Below are 25,596 nucleotides of genomic sequence, written 5' to 3'. Positions count from 1 at the left end.
AGCCATGTAATAGCTTCTATGAATTTGGTTCCTATGAACTTTATATCACTTGATTAGTCTATGTGAAACTGTTTTGTTTTTATTATATATTACCTATGAGGACGTGGTTGGTGTGATTATGAGTTATGTCATGTCAATAGATTGTGTATATGTTGTTCGGATATGTTTTTGGGACTCTCTGGCAGGTGGATAGGCCTAGATACAAAGGAACTCCGGCAAAATTTTTGGAAATTTAGAGAGTTAGCCAAATTTGGGGGTTGTTGGTATGTGGTGAGAAACTGAAGTTGCATAAGGTGCTGATAAGTGAACCTTGTTCCTCATTCGAGGACTAATGATCTTAAGTGGGGGAGGATGTAAGGCCCCTTGAAATTTTTACTCAAAAACCTGAAATCTCGTAGTGCCAAGTTAGGAATATGTGTTAGAAATTTATAAAATTCTCCGCAGCTCACAAGCTCGTTGTGTCTCGGACCTTTTGGATTGATTTGTGCATTAAAAAGTTAAGGAATTTTTTTTTTAGAAAAGCGCGTTTCTGTGGCCCATTATGCAGCCGCATAGCTATCGCAGAGTGAGGCAAAATGTTGGCTAATTTTGAGGATAACTATGTGGCCAAATATGCGATCGCATAATCGATATGTGGGCCGCATAGTCATCGCATAACCTCCTTGGGATTTTTGCGAAAGGCAGTTCTACGGTGCATTATGCAACTACAGGACATGTATATGGGCCGCATATTGGTCGCATACACGGTCATAATATTCAAGTCTTGAGGGCTACTTTTGCGGTCCCTTTTGCAGGCCGCATATAAGTTATGTGATCATATATGCGACCGCAGATTGTGTTTGGGCTCCTATTTTCTAACTTTTAAAACCCGACCCCATTCCATTTAAAACACCCTATTAGACCCTCTTGTGCTATTCTATACTACATTGAGAGTGAGAGAAAGAGTTCTAGAGGGGGAAATGATCCTCACTAAGTCACTATTCAATCCTTGCCCAAATCCTTGAAGATTATCAAGTAAAGTTGCTAAGCCTTCATCCTAAGAGGTAAGAACTTGTAACCTAACCTTTGATTTCGAAATTCATACAAGAATAGGTAATTAACAAGTGGGTTCATAGGTATAAGGATGGATTTTCTTGCATTCATGTGTAATAAAAGGGTATGGGGAGACAATGAGCTAAAAATGTAACAAATCGGGTGTACGATGATAGAATCTCTCACCAAAAAGGTCCTAAAATCATAACACACACTTAGTGCTTGATAATGTGTGACGACCCGGCCGGTTTTCTTAAGATTTAACGCCCCGATCCTCTATTAACTGCTTTCCCCAAGTTTATTTCTGTTAATGTGATTTGCCGGGATGTTCGGTTTTGAGTTTTGGGACACTTAGTCCCTAAATGAGTGCTTAAGTGTTGGAAAGTTGATTGTAGTCAGAACTATGTGAAGACGACCTTGGAATGGAAATCTGATGATTCCGTTAGCTCCGTTGGGTGATTTTGGGGTTAGGAGTGTGTTCAGATTGTGTTTTGGAGGTCCGTAGCTAATTTAGGCTTGAAACGTCGAAGGTTGAATTTTTGAAGTTTCCGGTTTGATAGCGTGATTTTTATCCAAGGGTCGGAATGAAATTCCGAGAGTTGCAGTAGTTCCGTTGTGTTATATGGGATGTGTGTGCAAAATTTTAGGTCATTCAGACGAGGTTTGATAGTATTTTTGATCGAAAGCATAGTTTGAGGAAAATTGGAGTTCATAGGCTCAAATCCTTGATTAATTCGAGGTTTCGATGTTGTTTTAGGTGTTTTAAGGATTGGTATAAGTTTGAATGAGGTATTAGGTGATGTTGGTGCTTTTCGTTGAGGTCCCGGGGTCCTCGGGATGAATTCGGATGATTGACGGAGGAAATTTTTGAAGTGAAGTTGCTATAGCAGTTGTTCTTCTGGTACTTTTTCATCTGCGGTTTGAGGACCGTTGATGCGGAGCTGCAGAAGCGAATTTGGGATTTTTCCTCAGGAACTGCAGATGCGGTGAAATGTCCGCAGAAGCAGAACCACTCCTGCAGTTAGAGTTCCGCAGATGCGGAAGTTGGGTCCTTATGTGAAAGTCGCAGATGCGACATTTGTTCCAGAGAAGCGGGACCGCATTTGCGGCGCCGCAAATGCGGAAATCGTTGGGCAGAACATATAAATTGTCGTCTGCGCGAATTTGAGGGATCCTTTCACCATTTTCATTCGGCTTTGAAGCTTTTAAGAGGGTTTTTTGAGGAAAACAGAGGGGAATAACTTGGAGGTAACATCCTTGACTTCATAACTTATTTTTATGTGATTAAAGTCCTAATTAGTGGTGAGCAATTTGGGGAAAATGGGTAATTAGGGGTTGAGTTTAAGAGGCTTTTAAATGAGGATTTGAGGGGTCATTTGGACTCCGATTTCAGTGTTCTCATTATGTATGGACTCGTGAGAGTACAAGGTTTCTGAAAATGTAAATTTCACCCAATTCCAAGATGTGGGCCCGAGGCGCATTTTGGTCATTTTACATAATTTCGCGTATTAGCTTAGAATTTAATTGTAGAATCAGTTGCCTGTAGTGTTATTTACATTATGAAATTGAATTGAATATATTTTAGTCATTTGGAGTCGAGTACTCATGGCAAGAGCGTGGTTTCAGTTTGATTTTGAGCCGGTTCAAGGTAAATGGCTTGTCTAACCTTGTGTCGGGGACCTTTCCCTTAGGATTGGTATATTTGGTAATTGAAATGCCTTGTACATGAGGTGACGAGTGCGTACTTGTGCTAATTATTGGAAATCCGGTTTTCTTAAGTAATTACTAGTATGTTTCCTTTCATGTTTCTATTTCTTGCACTATTAAGCATGTTGTTAGCTTAGGAAAGCATGTCTGAGTGACTTAATTTGCTTTATTTGATTCAGCCTACCTTACATGAATTCAGTATAGCATACTAGGCTAGAATCACTTATTGCCTTAATATGAAATTTTTCCATTTCTGTATATATTCCTGTTGTTGTTGTGTATTTATTTTAGGACTATGGATGTGGGATTCCGGTAGCTCCCCCTTGTCTGTTTACTTTGGGACTACGGGTTAGATTCCCGGTAGATCCCCCTGCACATTTATTTGGGACTACGGGTTAGATTCCCGATAGACCCCCCTGCACAGTTATATGGAACTATGGGAATGCACTCGGTAGATTCCCCCAGTACTGGGTATTTATATTTGGGACAACGGAACGGGATTCTGGTAAATCCCCGGGCACTATGAGTTGGACTACGGGACGAGATCCCAGAATATCCTTCGGACATATATATGATGTACTACGGGACGGTATCCCGGAGATTCACTAGATATGTAAAGATAGGACTACAGGACGGTATCCTAGGAGATCCCTAATTGTTACTATTGGGGCTGAGTTGTATTCCCTTTCCATGTTTACCGTGTTCTGTATACTTGTTGTTGTTTTGTATATCCTGTGTTATTTTACAGCCGTACTTATTTATATTGTTCTGTCCTATACTGTTGAAATTTATATTTGTTTAACCTCAGTAGGGCCTTAACCTTCCTTGTCACTACCCAACCGAGGTTAGGCTTGGCACTTACTGAGTACCGTTGTGGTGTACTCATGCCTCTTTTGCGCATGTTTTTCATGAGTAGATCTAGGTACCGCTGATCAGGTCTACTATCCTTGAGGGAGGCGACCGCTCTAGAGACTTCGAGGTACATCTGCCGCGTCTTCAGACCAAGAAGTCCCTTTCTATTCCTGCCTTTAGTATTTAGCCCTTCTGTACCTTCCTGTTCTTATTAGACATTCTGGAGTTAAAGCTATGTAGTATTGATCTTAGCTTGTGATTCATTGGATTTTTGGGTCTTGGATTTGTGTTTGGTATTGAGAGTTAAACATGGTGTATGTCGAGTGGCACATTTAAACACTGTTACTGCTTTATTTCTGTTTTAAATTGTTTGCTTCCGCGAATTTTGGTTTTTCTTCCACAAATTAGGCTTATCTAGTCGTAGAGACTAGGTGCCGTCATGATGGTTCACGGAGGGCAAACCGAGGTCGTGACATAATGTATCCAAATGAGCTAGAATCTTTATTATCCCTCTAATTCTTGGTTCAACCTATAATTCTCATAAAATAGATCGAAGTTGCTATAAGTTCCGGAATTATTATAAGAATTAAGGAAAGCTATATTGAGGTATGTATGGCTAAAACCTCCTTTTCTTAGAAATTGAGCTCCCATAGTGTCTATGTAAATGTTGTAAGTCCGAAAATTGATTGATGTAGTACTTGTTATTTCAAGTGAAATGGTGTTGCAAGAATATATGTGAAAGTTGTGTCTCAATGTACTCTCTATATGTTATTCTCGGTAAATTGAGGATGTGTGAAGAATGTGAACTATGTGCCAAAATGCCTAGATTTAAAGTCATGTTCAAATTGAGATTGTTATGCTAAACTATGTGAAATCCTCTCTATGCTTACAACTTGAATTGCTCTTGTATGTGCCTATTATCTTAACTTGCAAGGTTAATGTTGAAAGTGGAAATGATGTGAAATGTGGGGGAAAAGAGTTTGAGTTATGAAATGTGGCCTAGTGCCAAGTATAATGTGATAATTATGGCCCCATGTGTCGATGAATTGATATATGTGAAATAAAGATTGAAATGAGATGACTGATGGAAAAGGAAAGACGTCTTGGTAAAATGGCCTAGCCGATCGGGCCGTTATCGGACGCCATGCTACACACATGGTGGTATTGTGCTGATATTGAAACCAAAAAGTGCGAATGAAATTGTAACTGAGGTACATGTCACAAATTAGGCTACCTAGCCGATCGGGTCGTGATCGGACTCCGCGCAAGAAAGTGGTGGTATTGTGAATGGTGATGCAATAGTATTAAGTGTCCCAACCTAAAGCTATGGAAATTATGTGAAAGCTATGTGATCCCTTTTATTTGATGATGTGGTGATTGTTTAAAGCTTTTGTTGATCCTTATGATTTTTTTATTCTTGTATGGTTGTTCTTTCTAATGAGATGGTGTTTAGTTATACATACTAGTGGTACTAACATCCCTTTTACCGTGGGCGCTACATCTTTAAATGGATGTAGGTAGTTCCATAGCAGATAGTGTTGATCGTAGATAGTGGTGCACCCTCCTCTCAGTAGCCTTGTTGAGCCCCTTTTTCTTCTAGGGGTTATGCAGTGTATCTTTTGTTATAAATTACCACTTTTTGAGGTATAGTTGGGGCCTTGTTGCCGGCATTATCATAACTATCTTTTGTATCTTTAGGGGCTCCGTAGATGTTTGTGTGGGTTATGTACGGGTGTTGGATGGGTCACTGGACAGTGTTATAATTCTAACCTCTTGTTCTTTTAAAATATAACTGTATGAAATTTTGGAAACTTAACTATGGTTTAAGGGTTGTAATGTAAAATGAACTAGCAATGTTATATGTATGACCTTTCCTACTATATAATTAAATGAAAGCATGGTTTCTTGATCATAGTGAGTTGGGTAGAAAGTGTCCAAAAGGCTTGATTAGTCGGGTTCTCTCGATTGAGTGTCGGTCGTGCCTCCCAAGGTTGGGGTGTGACATTAATGCTCGTAATGACTCGATCATAAAGGGGAAAAGATGTTGATCTTAGAGACGGCTATATAAGGAAGAGAAATGTCATTTGTATGGACACGTTCTGATTATTACTGGAATAAAATTATTTACTTTTGCTTTATACTGATTGCTTTGCTATTTCATACTCTAATTTTCCTTTCTCATTGCAAAACTATTCCTTTTCTTGATTATCAGTAACCCGAGTACTTCTAAAAATAGGCTTTGATCGAAATTCCTATTTTCTGGTTAAGCAAATTGGTTCTGTTATCGGAATCTGATAATCCATTCACTTCCCCAAGTCTTTTTATTATTAAAAAATCATGTTGAATGTTAAAGACAACAACCAACAAAATCAGCAACACCAGTTGAACCAGCAAAATCAACAAGGGGATGGTACTCCAGTCCCTTCACCATGAAACGTTTCTCAACAATCCCGAGAAAGGACACCTGACAGATCTGAATCACATGTGAATAACCCATTCGGATGATCAAGCTATTGATGCAGCATTAAAGCAATTGATCGCAAAATATGTCAACAATGATCTTCAGGATTTTATTAGTGGATTGCCAACTGTACCACCGACTCCACCGCCGAATAACACTACCACCATAGAAAATCCACATTAGGGACTCGCCAATTCGGGTAGTGGAAGAACTCCCGACGAATCTCATGATGGACTCACCAATTCGGTCAGGTATTCCAATTAATTCTGGTTTACAAATTTTAGTGCTAACTTTGCAGAAACAGCTCAAGGAGCAGAATGATCGCATAGAGCAGATACTTGGTCTTCCACCTATAATCAAAGGAGTGGACATGGAGAAATATTCTCAACAACCTTGGAAACCAAGTGCTGCTCCTTTACCTATTCCAAAAAAGTTCAAGATGCCCGATATCCCAAAGTATGATAGAACTACTGATCCACGAGATCAATGTAACCGCATTTACCATAGGCGTGAAAGGTAATGATTTGACTAAGCAAGAGATAGACTCAGTGCTGGTCAAAAAATTCGGTGAAACACTCACAAATGGAGCATTAACATGTTATACTCTTTTACCTAAAAACTCTATTGATTCTTTTGCTGAGCTTGTAGATTCGTTTATAAAAGCACACTCGGGAGCTTAGTTGAAAAGATGATGGAAGATATCTTCAAAATAAAACAAGGAGATATGGATTTACTCAGGGAATTCGTAGATAGATATCAATGTGAAAGGATGATGCTACCACGCGTACCAGAAAATTGGGCATTTATGGCGTTCGCAAGTAATTTAAATGAGAAGAGCTCAGAAGCTATGAGAAAACTAAAAGAAAGCTAACGAGAAATCCCTGCGACTACTTGGAATGATGTTTACAGCAGATATAGCACGAATCTACGGATAGAAGAAGATAGTATCACTCAGTCACAAGGAGATGAAAGAGTAAGCTCGAGACGACCAGAGATTGAAAAAAGGTCTGGAAAGAACAGGTATGAGCCATACATGGGACCAGCAGGAAAGGATTCACGTTCAAAATAGGAGAACTCGAGGTACGATTCCAGATCTAGGATAGAGATTCTGGTTCATCATCCAAGTTTGGGAAGGAACGAGAAACACGAGATGCGCGGGATAACAATAGAAGTTCTAAAGCAAAAGTTGGCGGTTACAGTTTTAATGTTAGCACATCCGAGTTGGTATAAGTTTTACGAAGCATGGGGGATAAGGTGCGGTGGCCTAAAGAGATAAGATCGAACCCAAATAGAAGAAACCTGGATTTCTGGTGCGAGCTCCACAATGATCATGGTCATAAGACAACAAATTGCAGATTGCTACAAAGTGAAGTAGAACACTTATTGAAACAAGGCTACTTAACTGATTTGTTAAGTCAGAAAGTTAAGCAAGCATATATGAAGAATAGACAGGAGCCCCTAAAACCTCTGTCACCGAAGAGAACAGTAAATGTCATAAGCGGAGGAGGGGAGGTCAATGGTGTGACTTATACGACTGCAAAAAAGGTATCAAAAATCACAATCACCCACGGGAAATGAGTTCGCCAAATTGTAGAAGAAGACAGTATAACATTTGATGATGCAGACGCGGATGGCATGTTGACCCCACATAATGATGCACTGGTAATATCTTTTCTTGTACATGATACTAATGTGAAACGAGTTTTGATTGATCCAGGTAGCTCTGTCGATATCATTCTTTTAAGAGTGGTGAGAGAGATGCAAGATGTTGAAAAATTGGTACCCAAAGTACTTACCTTATATGGATTTAACAATTCAAGCATTGTCATAAATGGGGAGATAATACTCACCACATTCGCAGAAGGAATAATTAAAGATACGAAATTTCAAGTAATTGATTTGGACATGGCATACAATATAATTCTGGGCAGAGCTTGGATTCGTAAGATGGATGTTGTTCCATCTACTTTACATCAGTTTATTAAGTTCCCTTTTCAATGGGAAATTAGGCAAATCCGTGGTAATCAACAAGCTTCTAGAAGTATCAATTCAGTGGAAGATTCAAGTATACAAACTGGTGTGGCAGATGAAAAATAGCAATTACAGGGTTCAGTTAAGGCTGTGGCAACTCAAACCTCAACTGAAGGTGGACAAACAGATGTAGACTCAAGGGCAGATACTATTCAAGAACTAGAGGAGAATGAAAACATCAAAACAACAATCGAGTAGCTTGAAGCTATAATGATGTTTATACATTGGCCGGACTGAAAAGTTTACATTAGAACCAATTTGAGCCTAGAGTCGAAACGTAAGTTAATTGAATTTTTAAAAGCTAACGCAAATTGCTTTGCTTGGTCTCATTCAGATATGACAGGTATATCGCCGGAAGTGATGAGCCATAAGCTAAATGAAGATCCAACATATCCACATGTCAAACAAAAGAAAAGGAATCAAGGATCCTTTAAGAACCAGGTGATTCAGGACGATGTACAAAAGCTTTTAAAAATCAGGTATATTCGAGAGGTAAAATATCCTAATTGGTTAGCTAATATTGTAGTAGTACCTAAAAAGAATTGTAAGTGGTGGGTTTGTGTAGATTATACTGATTTAAATAAAGCCTTCCCTAAAGATTCTTTTCCTTTACCGCACATAAATCAACTAATTGATGCTACTGCAGGACATGAATTTTTAAGCTTTTAGATGCTTATTCTGGATATAATCAGATAAAAATGGATCCTTTAGACGAGGAAAAGCCTTCCTTTATTACATAAAGGGGGACATACTGTATAAATCCATACCTTTCGGTCTAAAGAATGATGGAACCACATAACAGAGGTTACTAACGAAAATGTTCCAAGAGTACTTGGGAAAAACCATGGAAGTTTACATTGATGACATGTTATTCAAATCAACACAGGCGGAGGATCACATCCAACATATTTCAGATTCTCTGCAAGTTCAACATGAAGCTAAATCGTGAAAAGTGTGCATTTGGCGTGTCATCATGTAAGTTCTAAGGATTCCTTGTTTCTAACTGTGGAGTTGGGGTAAATCCAGCACAGATTAAAGCTATTGAATAAATACCAGATATACTCACGAGCAAAAAAGAAGTGCAGAGGTTGACAGGTAGGATAGCAGCATTGGGAAGATTTATTTCTAAATCTTTGGAGAAAGGTTTTAAGTTCTTTTCAGTATTGAAAAAGCAAAGCCGATTCGAGTGGATTGAAGGTATCAACAAGCGCTCAAAAATTTATAGGCATACTTATCGAACCCGCCGTTGCTGGCTAAACCAAAAGATGGTGAAAAGCTACTTATATATATTGTTGTGTCAGAGTTGGAATAAGTTCGGTATTAGTTCAAGAAGATCAAGGTAAACTATCTCTAATTTATTATTGTTACGCCTCGCAATATTACATTGATATTACGTCCTGCAGTATTATATTATGATGATGTTACGTCTTGCAGTACTACATTACAATGATGTTACGCTTCACAGTATTAAATTACGGTGATGTTGCACCCTATAGTATTGTATGTTGAATTTGTCGTAAGCTAATTGAAATCAGTCTAAGGAAAAGATTATTTGGAGATTATAAGGATTATGCTATTTCAATCAAGTGATGAGTAAATTCGTGAAGGAGAGAGGGGAAGCAAGTTTAAAAAAATAAATTTTCGTACAAGTTTGGCATGTTGGGATAGAATATGGGCCGACCATTAATAACCGGTATTTATGGACTAGTACCATATGACAATGATTGCATGATATATATAAGGGTATTAAAAATAAGTAAAATTTTAAGTAATTTGAGACAATTTTTAACTATGTGTGTAATTGATTAATTACCGGATAACGAGACATTACCTAATTAATTAATAAATTAGTGGATAAAGACTAAGAATCCCCCACCCCCAAAACGTGGCAGCAAGCCACATATTAGGAAAATGACTCATAGTCATTTTTGGATTAGGTGGCAACCTAAGTAATAACTAAAAGACACTTCATTCTCACTTTTTAAATAACAAGTCTTGTAAAAGTATTTGAATACTACACTTCATAACAAGAACATTAGAAAATCCTACAATTCAAGTCCCTACATAAAACCAAACAATTCCGGTCACAATTCAAGACATTAGCAGACGATAAATTCTCCTACAAGGTTTCAATGAAATTATTGCAACCAAACAATTTCAATGAGAATTGTTAGAACTGTAGCAACGTAAAATTTTACAGTTCTAAAGGAGTAAGGTGCAACATTTTCCAATAATATCATATGAATTTTTTTCCTACTCCAGGCATGTTAAGGCTATCCCTTCTTTCTTTAGGCATGATCTATACGACATGAACGAAACGAAAAAATGCACAACTTCCATAAATGACTCTATTCATATAAGTATTATAGGTGCCTATGTTCTAGAATTCTCATGTGTCCTATTATTTTATCATCTGTTCATGGGTCTCAGAAAAATACATAAGTTGAAAAGTTTACATCATGAGATTAATCAAAGGCATAATGGTCTTATGACATTCCGAAAGATTATATTGACGTACTTCTCATGCATTGCATTCATTTATACATGTACATTGACCCATGACCATATGGCATTATATATGCGTATATATGTATATTATCTGTAAATGGGATATGGGAAAAGGTTACGGTGTTATATACACACCACCACCTGATCAGCTGGTATACATTAATGATTTTGCCCACAGTGGCCGAGATGATATGATGGGATGCCCTCTTGGCCTAATAATGTTATGAAACATGTACCTATGCAAAACATGACATTCATACGCATATGCATGACACTATAGTTATTTCATGAATTACAGAGTTATCCAGACTTATAGGTTGAGTCATTTATTCTATATTTCTTCCATGACTGTTATGTACTTATTTATGTGCCTTACATACTCGGTACAATATTCGTACTAACATCCCTTTTGCCTGGGGACGCTGCGTTTGATGCCCGCAGATCCCGATAGACAGGTCGAGAGCCCTCCAAGTAGACTATCAGCTCAGTGGAAGATGTTGGTACACTCCATTTGCTTCGGAGTTGCTTGTTTGGTTAGTATGATTTAGACGTGTATTGTTTGGTATGGCGGAAATCTGTCCAGACCTTTATAAAAATTATGTATTCTTAGAGGCTTGTAGAGAGATGTCATGTACATAAAACATTGTATGGCCTTATCGGCCTATGTTCAGTATACGAGTAATTATTTTGGTCTTATAGGCCTATATGTCTTATGTATAAGTTGGTATCACATATTGTATTATACTTATCTCACGGCAGCCTTCCGGCTCAGTTATCTTTGATAGTATGACATGAAAAGATACGTTATACTGGTACTCGATTGAGTAAGGTACCCGATCCCATCGCGGCCCATCGGTTTGGGTCGTGACAAAAGTAGTATCAGAGCAGTTCTGTCCTAGGGATTCTATAAACCGTGTCTAGTAGAGTCTTATTTATGGGTGTGTCATGCACCACACTTATAAGCAGGAGTCTACAGGGCATTTAGGACTGTCAATCTTTCTTCTTAATCTAGATCGTGTAGAAGAGCTCAATTGTAAGAACTCAATTTACTAAACTATATCTTATTCATAATGTGATGATGCCTACATCCAAAAATATAGGTGGTAAGAGATTTAATGTGACTATGGAAAAGTTGAGTCAGAAGAACCCGATTTTTCATGATGCTTATGATAAGTAAATGTATGGTCTTCAGTAGATCATATGTGTACTTAGACATATAAGCCTCTTTATAAGGAGTCTTAAGGCAAGAATATCTATCCACCTTTATGGTGAAAGATAATGAAAGATTCAGAAGATAAATACAAGTTTCAAGAAGCAAAAGAAGCAAGATGAAGAAAGGCACGAGTCGCCCAGTTAATGAAGGATAACAGTATTTACAACTCAGTTAGAGGGATATAAATCTTTTGAGTTACCTTCAACAGTAACAGAGGTATGTACAATTGGCCACACCAATATCAGTTATTCCCTATAGGAGCTAATATATATGATTTAAGAGAAGGACGGGATATCAGAATCCGGTTGGGGTTAGAATAACCCAAAATGATAGATGGATTTTTTGTATTAGTTGACGTTTCCAAAGGATATTGCAAAAGTGCTAATAAATATCCTTGTGAGACATCCAGATGGTGCGCTCTAAAAGAGTACAGCAAGATATGAGGACTACAAAGATAGGCACTGGAAGCCTTGAAGGGATAAATATTACCTAAGTGTGACTCTCGTCCCTAGTAGAGAAAGAATGTTAGGCAATTCGAAGAGCCAATGGATGGAGCAAAGGGAGCTAAAATTAAAAGAATGTCCTGTTGAAGTTTTCAGAATGATATGATAGACAGAATTATTAGCAGAGTAATGAGGAAAGAGTTAATGAAGCATTATGAGTAAGATGGATGACAACGGTAGAGAGAAAAAAGAGAAAAAAGGTATTATAGAGTCTATTGTTAAGGAAAGGGAAAGACGAGAAGTGACTAGCCTTGAGACAATAAAAGAATATAGGCCATAAAGTCATATCCTCATTTCAAAAATAAGCTCATGATTCCAACGCGACTACCAGAAAGGAGAGTTAAACACCAAAGTAATAGAAATCTGTATGGGATGGTGAACAAGACAAACTAAACATGAATTAAAGACTGAGTGATTTGATAATAGTCATCATCTAAGGATTTTAGATTGAGTTACGGCGATAATAGAATGGACAACAGAAAAAGATTCATGAGAAATTCAGAGAATGGTCATTTAGGAAGACGCTTCCCTAAAGAAATCAATGTAAGCAAAGTTAAGCTTAAGGGATTGTATGTGCCAGTTACACTAATTGTCACCATCACAACTAAGAAATTTTGTTATCCTTAGTAGAGAAGGATTACTGCAAGGCGAGTAAAGTTCATCGATGATATGCAAGGACGCCGAAGATGAAGAAGCAAAACAACTATAGGTAGGTTGTCGTAGCTCCAACTCTCAGTACTCCCCTAAAGGAGGGAATACGGAGTGATGTGGCGTTAAGTCAGAATTAAGTGATTCTAGTAATTATGGAATGGTAAAGGAAGAATGTGATAAAAATGAGATGGCACTTATCTAAATCCTACAGATATGCTACGATTCCAGAACATTATGCATGCACGATGTCAAGGAGGTGAAGTAAGGGTTCCGGTCCGGGATGTTATTAATAAATAAATAAAAAGAGCCAGTGCGAGAGGTAAGTTAAGATAAAGAAAATAACCCAAGAAAGTTTACTTGGGTATATTGATATGAGAATGGGCCAACGAGCAGCTACAGTTGATTCAGGAAGAGCCTAGTTATGGCTAGACAAAAGGATACAGACAAATCAACAGATAGTGCATGATAAACATAGTAAATCCCAATATAGTGAATTCAGCCTCGCAGTAATATCATTGCAATACTTGAGAAATATTAGGCTAGGAATTGGGGTAGTTAAAGGTATCGTATGAATGTTACGGGAATAAAAGAGAGTGTCACTGGGAAGACAGTCAAAATATCAGTTCAGAAGCAGCCCTACAAGCATAAGTGCATGGAGGTAAGTAACTACGGATAGTTATAGGCAAGGAAGGACATCAAAAGGTCCTTCGAGTATACAATGTAATAAGCTTGCAGCTTTAAAAGAGTCAGAGGGTCCTCCCTAAGTACTAAAATGAAAGACTAGCCGAGGATATAAGAAAGAAGGCTTCAACCTAAGCACAGTGACCTAAAAGAGTAAATGGTCTTGTAGCAACAGTCTCAAAACAACATTGTATACACTTCATAAGAAAGTGGCACCTATCGTGGCTAACGAACGGGAAGTAAAATTAAAAGTAACATTTGAGATCATATGAATAGCATGAAAACTTTGGCATGTGTGGGCACTAAGATAAGCTAAGTATGGACGCAACAGGGGGGCAGAAAGACCAGGAAAAGTAATAGCTTATGTCGAAAGAAAGCTAAGATAGAACGAAAGAAATTATTCGATCAGTGATCCAGAGTTGGTTATGTTATGAACGCACTTAAGGGTTCAGAGTTTTATACATGCATCATATACAGCCGTAGAATATTCTGGTATATATTAAAAGAAAGAATTGAGCCTACGATTTAGGCGAAAAATTAAATTGTTAAAGGATTGTATCATGCATATTCCTCAGCGCCCATGAAAGGATGAAACAAAATAACTAATAACATGAACCCCAGATCGGGAGATAACTTAAGTCGACATAAAGGCTGATTAGAAGGAGGAAACTAAAGAGTTACATCAATGAAGTAAATCAAGAATCTGATTATTGGACCCAGAAGTTATAGGAATCATGATTGAAAACATAGTAGAATCACTCTTAATATTAGATGTGCAAGAGAGATAGCACAAAAACCATATTCTATAAAGGCTCTATGATAAAGCTAGTTAGAAAAATACTAGCCTCGTAAGAATTTAGTATGGAGCTCTCACCAGATTGTATAGGCACCTGAGGTGCAAGTATTATAATAGGCCTTCAAATGGTGGATATGATTTATACCTATGTGGGAGGGAGGTTATGAAAGAGAGATAGAAGAATATGAGGTGATAATTTAAAAGTAAGTAAGGTAAAGGTGAACAACGTACAAAATACTCAAGTATAGAAGGACGAGAGTGGTCCATACTTCAGGTAAAAGACTAGAAGCATTGGGATTCAGTATCTAGGAATGATAGCAGCATCGTCAGTGACATACCTTCCACCCTATGGTTTCTAAGTACCGAAAGGTCTAATTAGAGAGTAAAGAAGAGTTAGATACGATGCACTATCTCGCTTGATATTCCAGAAAAGCATAAGGGAATCGATCGCAAGCTAAAGTATGATAGGACGACAAGGTTTTAGAAAGACAAGAGTAAGGATAAGAAGAAGGCAAGTGAGAAGGTGATGAAAAATGGAGAAGTCCTCGGGATTAAGCCCGTGAAAACAAATGAGCTGATGATTCATCTAAGTTATAGAAAGCTCAATATAGCATGAATGAACTCAAATGAGTGTAAGACTAGTAGCATGTAGAAGAGATGGGAAGTTGCCCTGGTAGTAGAATGAGGGTGTAGTTGTGGTAAATACAAGATGATGTTTGAGCCTTCGATTGAGTAATGATTTGAATAAGAAAGGAAAGGTATTTCATAAATTTTACACGATTAAAATATCCACGTAAGATGAATCACATATGAAATATGATTATGAGAGCATGTATCGCCCCAGGTGGATCAATCTAACCATTTCAAATGTTCCCTGATGAGACGTAAGCCCTAGTGATTACATAAAAAGTTTCAAATTATTAGTGGTAGATTGTAGATCAATATTGAGGCGAATCAACAATGGATGGATAAGAGTTATAAAGTATGAGATGAGATTAGACCATCAGTCTTAAGGATAAACAACGAGAGTAACTTGGAGTTGGTTGCAGACCTCAGTAACGATATATCGAAGTAAGAATTATGGCATAGTATGACCTACGTAGATGCAGTAAAGTCTTACGAATGGATAACCAGGTCTATGAAATAAGATATAGCCACATCAGCAGGTTCTACAAAGTATCGAGAAAAGAACTTCAGTACACTTATAGATTCCCAGAGAGGCATCCTATTAAGCCTTTTATATATTTACAAAGTAAGTCCTAGTAATTGGCTAAAAGCTAGAGGAAAAAGGGGAGAAGAGTCACATAGGCACACTTACAAGGTCAGTATCGTAGAGGCTGCATGATAGAAGGTAACAACAGTTACTAGATTGGAAGGAATTCGATCACAAGACATGGCGTGGGAAAGAAGCCTAAAGGGGGAAATACCCTAGCCTTTGGATTTATTCACATAACAACTGCCTAAATGGCAATGAGAGTATTAAGGTATTCACAAGAGCAATAAGGTATGAAAATGATAAAAACATCAGTCAATATTCGAGGACGAATATTCCAAAGGGGGGATGATGTTATGCCCCGCAATATTACATCGATATTACGTCCCCCAGTATTATATTACGATGATGTTACGCCTTGCAGTACTACATTACGATCATTTTATGCTTCGTATTATTAAATTACGACGATGTTGCACCCTGTAGTATTATATGTTGAATTTGTCATAAGGTAATTGAAATCAATCCAAGGAAAAGATTATTTGGAGATTATAAGGATTATGCTATTTCAAACAAGTGATGAGTAAATTCGTGAAGGTGAGAGGGGAAGCAAATCAAAGAAAATGAATTTTCATCCAAGTTTGGCATGTTGCGATAGAATACGAGCCAAGCATTAATAATCGGTATTTATGGATTAGTACCATACAAGGTACCATATGATCATGATAGAATGATATATACAAGCCTATTAAAATAAGTAGAATTTTAAGTAATTTGAGATAATTCTTAACTATGGGGGTAATTGGTTCATTACCGGGTAACGAGACATTACCCAATTAATTAATAAATTAGTGGATAAAGACAAAATTCACCACCCCCAAAACGTGGCAGCAAGCCACATATTAGGAAAATGACTCATAATCATTTTTGAATTAGGTGGCAACTTAAGTAATAACTAAAAGACACTTCATTCTCACTTTTTGAATAAAAAGTATTGTAAAAGTATTTGAATACCACACTTCATAACAAGAACATTAGAAAACCCTACATATCAAGTTCCTACATAAAACCAAATAATTCCAATTACAATTCAAGACACTACCAGACGTCAAATTCTCCTACAAGGTTTCAACGAAATTCTTGCAACCAAACAATTCCAATGAGAATTGTTAGAACTGTAGCAACGTAAAATTTTGCGGTTATAACGGAGTACGGTTCAACATTTTCCAAGAATATCAGACGAATTTTTTTCCTACTCTAGGTATGTTAAAGCTAAGTTCTTCTTTCTTTTGGCATGATCTATACGACATGAACGAAACGAAAAAATGCACAACTTCCATAAATGACTCTATTCATAGAAGTATTATAGGTGCCTATGTTCTTGAATTCCCTTGTGTTCTATTATTTTATAATCTGTACATGGGTCTCAGAAAAATACGTAAGTTGAAAAGTTTACTGCATGAGATTAATCAAAGGCATAATGGTCTTATGACATTCCGAAAGATTTTATTGACGTACGTCTCATGCATTGAATTCATTTATACATGTATATTGACCCATGACCATATGGCATTATATACATTATGACATTATATACGCACCACCACTTGATCAGCTGGTATACGTTGATGATTTTGCCTACAGTAGCCGAGATGATATGATGGGATGCCCTTAGAGGTCTGATGATTTTATGAAACATGTACCTATGCATGACATGACATTCATACGCATATGCATGGCACAATAATAATTTCATGAATTACGGAGTTATCCAGACTTATAGGTTGAGTCATTTATTCTATATTTATTCCATGTCTGTTATATACTTATTTATGTGCCTTACATACTCGGTACATTATTCTTACTGACGTTTATTTTGCTTGGGGATGTTGCATTTCATGCCCGCAGGTCCTGATATGATTGAGTAATGTATCGGGTGCCCGTCGCGGCCCATCGGTTTGGGTCGTGGAAATTATGTTAGCAAATCCTTGTTAGATGCTGAAACTCGATACCCTTACTTAGAAAAACTTGCTTTAGAATTAATAATGGCTTCCAAAAAATTAAGGCCTTATTTTCAATGTCACCCTATCTGTGTAGTACCGCCTACCCTTTACAAAATATACTGCATAAGCAAGAGTTATCAGGTAGATTAGCGAAGTGGGCCATAGATCTAAGTGAGTATGACATCACGTATCAACCTAGGACTACGATAAAGTCACAGGTTTTAGTAGATTGTATGGTAGATTTTAGACCAGGGATGGTAATAGAAGCAGAAAAAGAACTGTTGGTATTTAACGGGTCCACTCCAAGTACTTGGACCCTATTTACCGATGGCTCCTCGAATGTTAAAAGGTCAGGTTTAGGAATTGTTCTAATCCCACCATCGGGAGAAACCATAAGACAAGCCATAAAGTACCATCCTATTGTTAATAATAAAGCAGAACATGAATCTATGATTGCAAGTTTAGAATTGGTATGAGAGCTCGGAATAGAGCAGGTTATATTAAAAAATGACTCGTAGCTCGTAGTTAATCACATGCAGTGGACTTATATAGCTAGAGAGGCGAGGATGCAACAAAATTTGGAAAAGGCACGTGATTCTGTCAGACAATTCCAATCTTGGAAAATCGTGCAAATACCTAGGGAAGATAACGTCGAAGCAGACGCGTTGGCTAATATTGCATCCGCTGCAGAAGTAACAAATGAATAAAATGCTTTCGTGATACATTTGTTTCATTCAGCACTCGATCAAGACAAAAATGAGGTAAATTTCAATAATCTAACCTGGGATTGGAGAAACGAGATCGTTAACTTTTTGCATAATGGAATCCTACCTGGAGATAAGAAAAAGGCTCAAGCACTTCGACGAAAAGTTCCCTATTATTGTTTGGATAGAGGCAATTTATATCTAAAAATGTTCGGGGTCCTTTAGCAAGATGTCTTGGGCATTCTCAAATAGAGTATGTGATGAAAGAAGTACATGAAGCACATTACAGAAATCACGCAGGAGGAAGATCCTTGGTAAAAACTCTAATTAGAGCAGGGTATTACTGGCCGAAAATGGAAGAAGAGGCAGAGAGCTTCGTGGCCAAATTTTATAAATGCCAAAGTTATGGTAACAACATGCATCGTCCAACAGCGTTATTACATCCGGTTATTGCACCATGGTCTTTTATGAAGTGGGAGATGGATATTGTATGTCCAGTACCACAAGCCAAAGGAAAGGTACGATTCTTATTAGTACTCACTGATTATATCACTAAGTGCGTAAAAACAGGTGCCTTCACACAGGTGCACGAAAAAAAAGTGAGGGACTTCATTTGGTAAAATATCATATATTGGTTCAGGATTAACAAAAGAAATCGTGTGCGATAATGGCCCGATGTTCATAGGTGCAAAGATCACAAAATTTTTTTAGAGTTGGCAAATTAAAGGATTACTTCAACGTCTTATCATCCCTTGGCCAATGGACAAACTAAATCAACAAATAAAGTAATTATTAATAACTTGAAGAAAAGACTAGAGTAATCAAAAGGTAAGTGGCCAGAAGTACTACCTGGAGTCTTGTGGGCTTACAGAACAACAGCAAAACAAGTACGAGAGAGATACCATTTTTGCTTGTGTACGGTGCTGAAGCCTTAATTCCAGTTGAAATAGGTGAACAATCACAAGATACAATCAAGCAACCGAAGATTCAAATGAATAAATCTCGACTTGCTTGAAGAAAGGAGAGAAAAGCCTTGATAAGTGTAGCTGCACAGAAGCAGATTATCGAGCGATATTATAATCGGAAAGCTCATCTGAGGTACTTTAAGATTGGGGACTACGTACTCAAGAAAGTTTTTCAATCAACAAGAGTAGCAAATGCAGGAAAGTTGAGTCTAAATTGGGAAGGACCTTACAAGGTTAGAGGTATCATTCGAAAAGGTGCATATGAATTGGAAACCATGGATGGCAAGGTTCTACCCTCGAGTTGGAATGTTGTTCATGTGAAGAAGTATTATTTCTAAGGAAAGGAAATACCCATGTTTTTTTAATCAATCCGCTAGGAAAATGCCTAGGGCTAGTTTTATTAATAACTAGATAAAAGACAAAATACAATGTCATTCTATCCTACGAACTGAAAGGAATAAAGTTTGAAATTAACAAATAGCCTATCATCAAAGTTGAGTGTTGCACTCAACATTGATATCACATTATTGCTATTAAACTTTGTAATACAATTCTGCATCAAAGAATGTCCATGTGAAAGGCTTCAAAAACGCATGTTGTACTTTGTTAACACTCATTTGTCTAGATCTTATCGAGTTCCCTTCATCCTCCATCATTAAAACAAATATATACCTGAGCTCCTCTAAAATCCCTAGCATGCTGGTGTTAAATCCAACCTTTTTGTTCCATCCTCGAGTTACTTTCAGCATTAGTCTTTGGCATGCAATTCCAATTGGAACTGCCGAGCCTCCCTATTCAATCATGTCCCACCTGATTTTTGTTAGGCTGCCAGGTTGCGTTCGTCAAAAATCTCTCCCACATATTGATCGCATAATGTTTGACAACAGGAAACGTGCACAACATCTGTTGCCGTGCGTTATCCGCACCTTCTGTCCCCCTTGCTGCGATCCTTTTGCTTCCTCGATTGAGCTGATGAATAGAGACAGCTTTGTGCTGGAATGCATGTGAGCTCCACCTACAGCTGCAGCATAAAGAAATATATCCCATAGTACCTTCATCCTAGAGTATTGCATGCTTTTATGTATCCTAGATAACTTTCCATGTGCATTCCACTTTTCCATTTGATTCCTTTGCTCAAAAGCATGTGTTGTCTGCCAGGCCTTCCACAATAAACCATGTGTGCACATTATTTTTATGAATCCGAAAATGGATTGAAGCAACACATGCTGCATTGGCCTTCCACGAGATTGGATTCTTTTATGAATCCGAAAGAAATATACAAAGGTGCATTGGCCTTTGTTGCCTGCTTTTCTCGAAAACATTTTTCCTGCACATGCTAGTTGTGTTTCCAATGCCATTTGCTTCTTGTTGTGCTCGAAATGAAGAGCAATCATTTTTATATTCCCAGATCCTGTCTCTAACTGAACCGTGCGTGTGATATTAAACACGTCTGCACCATGCTGGTTGTATATCCAAGGAACTGAAAGCACGCGCTCACCCCATGCTGGTTGGGTTTCCAATGCCATTAGTCTTTGTTGTTGTGATCGATTATTGATGCGTTTTTGTTCTTTATCATAAGTTATATCGAAAAGTTGCAGCATGGAGTGCCATAAGCATTGTGATAACGTAGTGTCACCTGCGCTAGAGAAAAGATAGTTAGAAATACCAACCATTTTATCCTCCTCCCTTAGGATTTGAATATATTGGTCGATTAAGTTGACATGCCTCCTTCTCTTCCTTTTCTCTTTGATTCTTATCTCCTGTCCACCTTCACCCTTAGACATGGACATTTCAGCTTATCTTCATTAACCAACCTCCTTCCCTATGCATCTAGATGCCAGAATTGTTGGCATTCTATTTCTCCATGATCTAAAGCATAATTAGCCAAGTGATCTGCCAGCTTGTTTCCCTCCATATGAATATGAGTAACTATGTAATTGCCCCCATTCATTAGTTGCATCATTTCCTCTACCTGCTCAGATATGATCCATGGTGGTTTCCAGATCCCATCCATTATCGTTTTTAATAACATTGAGTCAGTTTGAAGCCATACATGAGAGTATTGTTGAAATCTGCAGAACCTTAGTGCTTCTACCATGGCCTTCGCTTCAGCTACTGTATTTGTTGTCTCCTCAATCTCTTTCCCTACTGACTTGACTATGTCACCATTTTCATTTCTTATACAGAAACCTATTGAGCTCCTGCCTGGATTTCCCCTCGATGCACCATCCGTATTAACTTTTAGCCATCCTGCACTTGGAAATTCCCACATTACTTTTGTAACCTTAAGTTTAGGAGTGAAATTTTCCATCATGGCTAATAGATCTTGCCATTTGTAAGGTACCATGTCCCAGGCTTTCTCACTATCACTAATGCCTGGAGATTTGATGAAACTTGATAAATCACCCTGCTAGTTGTCACAGCATCACCATACTTTATACTATTTCCTCTTTTCCAAAGTTCCCAGACTACGCATGAGGGGAGTGCTTGCATTACTGGTTTGAGCCTTAAGCACACATTTGCAGTCCAACATTTTGTGATTGCTTGGTGCAATGTAAGTCCCTCCACAGCTATTCCTGCCCTCGATAGAAAATACTTCCAAGTTGTCTTTGCAGTTTCTGATCTAAAAAACAAGTGCTGAAGAGATTCCTCGTCAGGCTGTACACAACACCAACATTTTGATGGCATGCAGTAGCCTACCATTTTCAAGAAATCATCTAAAGGTAGCTTTGCTTTCCACACTTTCCACATGAAAAATGCTATTTTAAAAGGCAGTCCCTTTACCCAAATCATCTTATAAGCTGTTCTTGGTTCGTCTCTTCTTCTCGTATACTGCCATGCTGACTTAACACTGAAATATCCTCTTGTTTCCAGCATCCAACAAGGCATGTCAAGAACCTGCTGAGGTGAAGGTGGTTTGATTTTCTCCAGAATGTGTACTGCTAAGTCTTCAAGAAGCATTTCAAGTAGCCTGTCCACATCCCACTCACCATCTAAGGTAATATCATGTACATTATGTACATTTTCATCAATGCCAAAGTCCTGAGGAACTAAAAAATATAGTGCCCCAAGACCTGTCCAGTTTTCATACCAAAATAATGAGGATCCCCTTTTTGTTTGCCAAAGGATTTGATGTTCAATCAGATCTCTGCATTCCAACATTTTTCTCCAAATGTGAGACCCCCTTTTCCATGGAACAATTACAGAATTTAAATTTTTACAGTATTTCTGACATACGAAAGAGCTCCATAGGCTTGGTTTTGTTCTAAAATTCCACCACAACTTGCTGAATAATGCCTTTGCTACATCATGCAGTAACCTGAAACCTATTCCTCCTTCCTCAACTGGCATGCATAAGGTATTCCATGAAGCCCAATGCCTACTAGTTCCTCCTACAGTGCTGCTCCAAAAAAACTGAGCAAACAATTTGTGCAACCTATTTATCACATACTTTGGAGGGTTTGCCACTGATAGTAGATGCATAGGCATGCTTTGCATTACATGGGATATGAGAACTGCCCTGGCTCATACTGATAATAACTTGCCCTTCCATGATTGCAGTTTGTCCATTACCTTAGTAATTAGGGGTTGATAGTATTCCAGCTTTATCCTTGCATAAAATATAGGAAAACCTAGATATATGATAGGGAAATCATTCCTATGAATGCTTGTGATCCTATCCACCTTGCTGACCACTTCCATGTCTGTTAAATGATGCAGGTACACAACTGATTTGGTCTTGTTAACAAGCTGCCCAGATGCAGCTTCATATGCCTTCAGCACTTGCATAATCAGCATTAGAGATATTTCATTTGAGGATGAGAAAATAATCATGTCATCTGCATACGCCAAATGATTGATCTTTGGACTCCACTTTGGCATCCCAAATCCACAAAAATACAGGTTAGTATGTAGTGCATTGAGACCCCTAGATAATGCTTCTGCTGCCAATATAAACAAAGTTGGAGATACAGGATCACCTTGTTTTACTCCCCTTGAAGACTTAAAGAACCCATGAGCTTGACCATTGATTAGAATAGAATACAAATTGTTTGAAACTAATCCAAAGACAATCCCTATCAACCTTTCTGTGAATCCCATCTTTCTCAGTACCTTGGTTAGGAATAGCCAAGATAATCTATCATAAGCTTTGATCATATCTAGCTTCAGGATGACATTAGTTCCATCCTTAGTTCTAAGCCTAATGTCAGTCACTATCTCCTGAGTTAGAAGAATGTTTTCTACTATATTCCTGCCCTTAACAAAACCTGCATGTTCCTCTGATATCAGACTTGGGAGAAATTTCACTAGCCTTTCATGTACCACCCTCGATATAACCTTATTAGAAAAATTACTGAGGTTTATTGGTCTTAAATCAGAAAAAGTGGTAACTTCTTTTTCTTTGGTAGAAGAACTAGGTTGGTGTGTGTTACACACTTGGGTAGCTCATAACCATTGAAAAAAGCCCTCACCATGTCGTACAGGTCAACTCATATTATGTCCCAACAAGAATGATAGAATTTTCCTGTCATACCATCTGGCCCCCCAACACTATCACCATTAAGTCCAAGTACTGCCACTTTAACCTCCTCTTTTGTTGGCTGCTTAATCAATTCTGCATTCTGCTCAGTGTTAATCAGATTAGGAACATACTCTACGATATCAAATGATGAAGGAGTAGCTGCTTCTGTGAACTGTTCCTCGTAGAATTTGATAGCCTCTTCTGCAATTTCTTGTTCTTCTTCAATCCAGGTTCCTCCACTATTTTAAATTTTGTTAAGCTGAAGTCTCTTCCTCTCACCTCTCACTTCTGCGTGGAAGAACATAGTGTTCCTATCCCCTTCCTTCAACCAAGTCATGCCTGCCTTTTGTTGCCAATATTTCTCCTCTAGTGCAAGACATTTGATCAATTCTGTCTGAAACTTTTGTAGCCTATCCCTGTTCATCCCTGTAGGATTTGCTTCAAATTCTTCTTCATGAACCATCACTACCTCCTCCATGCTTGCTATCTTTTGGAAAATATCTCCAAATGTAGGCTTACTCCACAATGAAAGGGCCTTCTTTAATTTTTTTAACTTGTGATTAAAAAGAATATAAGGATTTGCACTGAAATCAGCTGTCCAATTCTCTTTCACCACATCTTTAAAAGTCGCATGTTCCACCCAAAAATTCAAGAACTTAAAAGGCTTTTTTATTAATGGAGTCTCAATATCACACTTCAGATACATTGGACTATGATCAGAACCAGTCTTTGACAAATGTTGCACCTCTATTCCTGGAAATGTTTGTTGGAACTCAACATTGGCCAAACATTTGTCTAGCCTTTTGAATATACAGTCTTCCTCTGCTGTCCCATTCCACCATGTAAATATGTTGCCTTTAAATCCAAGGTCGAAGAGATTGCAAGTGTTGACGCAGTGTCGAAAATCATCAATTTCATTCAATGACACAGGTAGCCCACCAAACTTCTCTTCTTCATCCCATATTACATTAAAATCACCTCCTACGAGCCATGGTGTATCCATATCCCTTGCCATTGCATATAATGAATCCCATAATTCTATCCTCTCAATTGCATCACATTTCGCATATATTAATGTTAGGACAAACTCCACATGCGATTCTGTATGAAACAATCGTAGTGTTAATTGTTGCACCATATTGTACATAATAGTTACCTCAAATACCTCATCTATGAAAGCCCAGATCTTGTTGGAAACAATTGAAATTGCCTATGCAAGTCCTATCTTGTTTCTGTACCTTTCCAGTTTTTTTGCTTGTTGCTTTGGCTCCATTAATCCTACAAAATCATAGTGATTTTGCCTGTGCATTTTTGTCAACCTTTCAAAGGTCTGCTGTGGGTTGACTGACCTTATATTCCAAATGAGATCATTCATCACTGATTGTTGGATTTAGTTAGCGTTCTCCTTGTGTGCACCCCAGATTTTGGTGCTGCAAAATTATCTTTTTGTTGCTTCTTCTTACCTTTTGCTGCTGATTTTGCCTTTTCCACTTGCGTAGGTGATAAGTCACCTTGCCTTGCAGCATTCATAAGGTGTTGGGTAGTCGATTCATGATCCATGTCGTATCCTGATCTACCGGGTTCTTATCCTTCTTCATTGTCTTCCTTCCCTCCTGATGTAGCTCCAAATGCATTTTTTTTTAGGGACCAAGGCCTTCTCTTCTCCTCGTTTTAACAGTTGCAACTGCTTTTTCTCCAATGTAACAGTAACATTTACTATTTCTGTTTTTTGTTTTGGTTGTTTCTCCTTCTCT

At 38.0% G+C, this 25,596-nt stretch overlaps 1 protein-coding gene across 1 annotated transcript; it reads right to left on the bottom strand.

Annotated features, from left to right (window-relative positions):
• Positions 1-21,636: 21,636 nt before the first annotated feature.
• On the bottom strand, positions 21,637-23,109 carry LOC142181866 (uncharacterized). Its single transcript, XM_075255493.1, has 2 exons — positions 22,894-23,109; positions 21,637-22,734 (listed from the first exon to the last, which is right to left on the bottom strand). The coding sequence occupies exons 1-2, from the start codon at positions 23,107-23,109 to the stop codon at positions 21,637-21,639; spliced, it is 1,314 nt and encodes a 437-aa protein (XP_075111594.1).
• Between the last annotated feature and the right edge of the window lie 2,487 nt (positions 23,110-25,596).

This window comes from Nicotiana tabacum, chromosome 6 (genome assembly GCF_000715075.1).
Source record: "Nicotiana tabacum cultivar K326 chromosome 6, ASM71507v2, whole genome shotgun sequence".
NCBI classification, from domain to species: Eukaryota; Viridiplantae; Streptophyta; class Magnoliopsida; order Solanales; family Solanaceae; genus Nicotiana; species Nicotiana tabacum.
The sequence above is the reverse complement of the archived record's forward strand: the minus strand, read 5'-3'. Positions and strand labels throughout refer to the sequence as shown.